The sequence below is a fragment of the Pecten maximus genome, chromosome 12, assembly GCF_902652985.1.
Source record: "Pecten maximus chromosome 12, xPecMax1.1, whole genome shotgun sequence".
Lineage (NCBI taxonomy): Eukaryota > Metazoa > Mollusca > Bivalvia > Pectinida > Pectinidae > Pecten > Pecten maximus.
The window spans coordinates 13,035,119-13,040,966 of record NC_047026.1 but is presented as its reverse complement, the minus strand read 5'-3'; the positions used below and the strand labels follow the sequence as shown (position 1 = coordinate 13,040,966).

General features: G+C 36.4%; 1 protein-coding gene across 1 annotated transcript; it reads right to left on the bottom strand.

Moving 5' to 3' along the window:
• Positions 1 to 2,252: 2,252 nt before the first annotated feature.
• Positions 2,253 to 4,200, bottom strand: LOC117338857. Its single transcript, XM_033900221.1, has one exon. The coding sequence runs from the start codon at positions 4,198 to 4,200 to the stop codon at positions 2,629 to 2,631; it is 1,572 nt and encodes a 523-aa protein (XP_033756112.1). The 3' UTR covers positions 2,253 to 2,628.
• Between the last annotated feature and the right edge of the window lie 1,648 nt (positions 4,201 to 5,848).

Here is a 5,848-nt window from a genome sequence, read left to right as displayed (position 1 = left end):
ACTTGAAATTATGTTTGATATGTCATTGGCAACAGGTATTTTCCCAACCACTCGGAAAGTAGCTAAAGTCATGCATTCGCCTTCAAATTATAGACCGATTTCTATTTTATCTACTGTTGGCAAAGTTTTTGAACGTGTATTTACAAACATTTGTGTAATTATTTTGTCAAAAACTTATTGCTTTACAAATACCAATTTGGTTTTATGCATGCCCATTCCACTGTATATCAGCTGGTAGAAATTTATCACAACATTTGTATTTCCCTGGAAAACATAATTATATGTATGGTTTTCTGTCATATTTCAAAGGCCTTTGTTCGTTTGTTACATAAAGGTTTAATGATAAAGCTAAAATCTTTTTGAATTTGTGGTGAAGTGTATACCTGGCTAGAAAACTATTTAATTGACAGGCGCCAAAAAGTATTTTTAAACAATTCTTATTCACATTTAGGTTTGAATTTAGCAGGGGTTCCTCAAGGTTCCATTCTTGGTCCACTTTTGTTTTTGATTTACATATAAATGCCATATACGGTTCTGTTTTGAAGAATATAAATGTACTAAGAAGATTGAATTTTTTGCTAAATTGAAATAGTCTTTTAAAAATATATAAATCATTTATTTTGCCAGTTTTAGAATATGCGTGTGAAGTATGGGATGGTTGTACTAAATTGAAACTGAATTGTTAGAGAAAGCTCAAGAGAAACTGCCCGTATCATAACAGGCCTTCCTTCGTATGCACGGATCTACTTTTTGAAACTGGTTTAGATACTCTTTCAAATCGTCGAAAACGTAAAAACCTCCAACTTTTATATAAAATGCATAATAAGCTATCTCCGGACTATTTAACTGATCTCCTTCCACCTACTTTTGCAGAAAATAACCGATATGCTCTTAGAAATAACAGTGATTATCGAGTTCCTCCTTTCGGGCTTTCTCTAACAAATCTCTGGTTTATACCTTCCACTATTCGAAGCTGGAACTTGTAGGATCTATCTGTATGATCGTTGCCTTCCCTGAATTTGTTCAAAACCTCTATAATCTCAAATGTACAACAATCACCACCTACCTACTACAGTTATGGTGAAAGAAAGTTAAACATTTTACATACTAGATTGAGGCACAAATATAGTGTTCTCAAATATAATCTGTATCAAGTAAATCTTATTAATGATCCGTTTTGCACCTGTGGACATCGTTGCGAAAATGCCTTTCACTTTTTCTTTGACTGCAAATTGCAATTTGAATTGGAAAGATTATATATATTTCAAACTTTAAATGCCTTATGTTTGGTTTTGGATTTAAAACTTCTCCTGTTTGGAAATTCAGATCTCTCTGTAGACCTAAACTCTCTTGTGTTCCGACATGTGCAAAACTACATCAAATCCAGCATTTAATAATGTGTATTCTTACGAGCCTGTGTCTATGTTAAATATTATATATGTTTATGCCTGCTAAGTATCTAAATTTGTTCATGTAATGTATTTGTGTGATGGGAGAGGGCGTCAATAAGTTGACAAAACTTGTGCCTAATCCTTTGTCTCTATTTTGGCAATAAAATATGTTTAAAGTTTAAAGTAATGATTAGGAACAAACTGTTAACAAATGGAATTATTTGAGGTGCAAACGTGAATATATTCATGAGTATGTTTGATATTAACTATAGTAAAAACAAGCAATTCATACTACATGATCTTAGTGACTTTAAAACAGGTAATATGCATATAACTACATCACACATGAAGAGCCATGCTAGTAGGGATGTATCTCTAATGTAGGTTGGCCCCCTGTCTCTAGAATATTAAAACTATAAATAAGATTGAGCTTTATGATTTTTGTCTCTAGCTGCGTCTGATTCTTAGTTTCAAACTAGAGGGAGATAATCTAGTTTTATAATTAAGCTGAGTAATTCTTAGCAGGGAACTTCAGGGCTGGTGGCCAGTCTACTAATGATATAGTGTTAGCAGTAAGCATATGACTGAATATTATTTTTATTATGTACAATTGTGTGAGATCATCAATACCGACATAAGCCTGTTCAATGAAATAGTTAACTATATTCTTTTGTGTATTTTAAAGTAAAGTGATTATAAGTATATGTTAAGTTGTCATTAGAGGGATTTTTTTAACTAACTGTAATTGATATGCAAACTTATGATTACTAACAAGAAAATGCTTTACATTTGTATTTAATGTCTTATTTAAAATGAACATTTTTTTTCATTTATTATAATTTTTATGTACAGTGATTCATCTGTAAAATTAATAGAAAATCTTTTATTTTTTTTAACCGTGATGTGTTTATGTACAGTGATTTTCCAATTACCAATGCACGCTTATTATATTATTGAAAATTAAAAGCATATAAAAAGTAGACATATTCTAAACTAGTACAACTATTCAAATTGGCATGCAGGTTAAAATTAAAAAGTGTCAAATGCTTTTCCGCTAAAACAACTGGTTAGTTAACGGCGAGCATCATCAAACAGACTGGAAACTCATGGACTTGTTATTCCGTGCCTCGAATAATGTCCGAGTTACATACAAATGTTTAGTTTTGACATTTAGGAGACGGTGCCAACAATGGTTCAAGTACCCAACAATACCGCTGTGTAGACTACAGCTATAGCTTTAATTCGCATTAGTCAAAGACTGACATTTAGAAGCTGGAATTAACCATGGTTCAAATCGTTTAGTCATGTAGAGAGTCAATATATCTGTATTGTCTCTCGTCAAATCAACGGCGAGGATTTCTCCACGATTTCGTCCAATCATATCCATCGTTAGAATGCCAGTATGTAAGATAGTTTGTGTATGGTGAGTAATATGTTTGGTTTCATTAAAAACTGTCACGTGTCGAGACTGGGTAATTTTTTGACAAATACCCGGGTCTATCGTCGTTGAAACCATGACGTGTTGAAGAATAGAGTCCGTATGATGTTGAACTTGGCTAGCAGCTTCAGCATATATATTTCTATATCTATTAAATTCAGAGATGTCTTCACTTCTGTTTGTTCCCGTGTGAGCCTGATTTTCGTTGCCAATAAACAGTCCAAGTGTAACAATCTCGGATAGTTCTCGCAATGTTCGACTAGATATTGAGCGATAGAAATCACGTGGTAGAAATAAGGACACGCCCACCTTCCGTTCACCAGCGTACATGATCAACATGTTAAGAGTTTGATTGACAGTTTTTGTGAAATACTCTGAGAAAAGAAACAATCCAAACTTTTCGGAATCCGCAGGTTCTACACACTGTGACATCACGGCGCCTAGACCCTGTGGAATACCAGGCGAATTGACGATATCAAAGTCGGAATAGGTCTGCGCTGCATTATCCCAAATCGACACATTTTTGTTGAATTTTCCAAGTTCATCGCGATAAACGGCAATGGTGGCGTTATCAATTGAAGTTGTGTAAAATTTGTCAATCCACTCAATGGCGTTTTTTAAACCAATACTTTTCACAATGTCCTTTTCGAATTTGCTGTCTAGCTTGAGTATGACGTAATCATCTTGGTGAAGGTTTGCAAGAAGCCAGCTGGGCAGATCTACGGTGTCCATGGTGTCCCTTTGCTCGACCATGCTAGCAAAGCCATTGTTGGTAGATTCGATGGACAAGTTTTGTGTAGAGACTATGGTCGGTGTGTATAGAGTATGTCTCTTGTATATCTGATAAAAGAGAGCATATGACTCGTCCGGTAAAAACGTGTACAGGTCGAACTTGTAGGCGTCGGGATATGTGTTGAGGAATAAGTCCAAAGTCATAGGAAATGTTCCTCCACAATTCACAAACACCTTTCTGGGAATATAGTCACGAAATTGAACACTCATGTCCTTTTTTATTTCTACCCCGTCCCTCTCCCGAGGTGGCATGTGGACATTAGTCTTTACATGTGGCACCTTTTGTGTAGAGGAAGTCACTTCCGCTTCCGGTACACCTTTAAATGATATGTCTTCATGCCTTCCGTCATGAAACCCGCGTTTACTGGAGCCTCGTTTGACAAACTCACCAGAATCTGTAACCACGTGATTGGGCGTGACGAAAAGGTGATATATCAAATGACCACATAGAAATCCGATCGCCGCGACTGTGACCACGCCCGCAAATCGTCCCAGTACCCGGAAAGGGCGGGTCCCAGAAATAACAGAGACTCTACGTGACAATTGCCTCTTCAGTCCCATGTCTGGTTTCTTTAACATCTTTAGTATGTTTTTTGTTGACCGATATCTAGAATGTCAGATCTACTGGAAACACGTGTCGATCTTGGTGTTATCTCTGCAAGGTCACCACAAACCATATCACAAGGTTCCAAACACCACATTGTAAAACTCTGGACAAATGAAATCGATAACGAATTCCTGATAAGGAGGAACAAGACATACTACTAATCAGCTTAACTATAGGTTACAATTGTTTTTTTTTATGTATCCATATGTAATCTTGGGAAAACAAAATACTACTGTGTGCCTAGGAGATTGTACTGATTCATCGTTATGGCACTGCAGCAGATAAAAACATAATCAAAAATATAGATTACTTGTTTACAATATAATTGAGGAAAGTGGCATCATTCTTGAACAAGCTGTAATGGTATAATACAATGTACATTTGTATTATAAGAAAAGGAAATTGTAGTCCAGATAAAACACAAAAAGACAAATGCAGTATTTTTTTTATCATTCCGTGGTCTTACCAGGCATAATTTTATTTAAGACAAGTGACTCCTAGTTGAGTACGGTTTATATATTGTTTAAATTGGCAAAACTTTTCCAGCATGCTCTACGGCTGGAATACAGAGGCAGAAGCTCTAGCTAAAATCGAGAGAAACTTGCGGCAGGCGCAGGGTCACCTTACGGGGGTTTTGCATGCCCTACAGGGTCGCTATAGAACTACAACATAGAGTTATCATTTCTACGGTTGTCGTAGCAATTGGCACACCGTAGTCGAAGAGCGGTTCCACGGTAACCTTACGGTGGCGTTACGTTGTGTATACCAGTCAGACTGGTCACATGGTCCGACGCCATATTTGCCTCTCCCTTCCCTGTGGACGCCTTGCGGTTTCCTTTCGACTGCCTTACGGCCGCCCTATATAGCTCACCATGTGGCATCAATTCAAAGGCCGTATGGTAGCCGCAGGATTTCTGTCTTCAAAAGTTTAACCTTTGTACTGACAAATCAACAAATGTGACTACAGTATTTGAACTAGCTGCGATAACGTAGCTCTGCACGACTGGGACAATTTCTGACAGAGCAGTGTAGGCAGGGTATGAATATTCGTTCTATATTTGAACTTCCTCCGGAGGCAGACATAATTGAATTATGACGCAAGAAATATTTTGTTTAATTTTAGAAATTTTGAATTGAAAATGGAAGATTGCCTGGAGTCTGCTCGGGAAGAAAGTCTAAATCCCAAGCAAACCACAGGTACTTGTGGACATGATTATGGTGTTTTTAATTTAAATGTAACATTTAAATTAAAAACACCATAATCATGTCCACAAGTACCTGTGAAGCAAACACTCCCAAGAAGGAAGCAGTTTGTTAAATTTGAGCTTGATTGGTCAATTAAATTTGAGTTATGCAGAAATTAATTTTCTATTCAATGACAGTGACCTTAACCTTTTGACCCTGAAAGGAAGTCCAAGCAAGCAAGTTTGAGTTTGAACTTAATATTAGTTATTGTTCAGTAATGATGATACAGCTCAGCCAACAAACGAGCGATATCATTACAATATTCCAATTCAATCAAAAAGTTTATAGCAGCCTATGGGTTCATACTTTATACGGAATTGTCAAATTCCCAAGATTTTTCAGCAAGAGTGATTGACTTTAGGCGAGATTGTTTTG

What these genes read in the sequence shown, in the direction of transcription:
- LOC117338857 (XM_033900221.1), bottom strand. Translation starts at nt 4,200, where the DNA reads ATGTTAAAGAAACCAGACATGGGACTGAAGAGGCAATTGTCACGTAGA.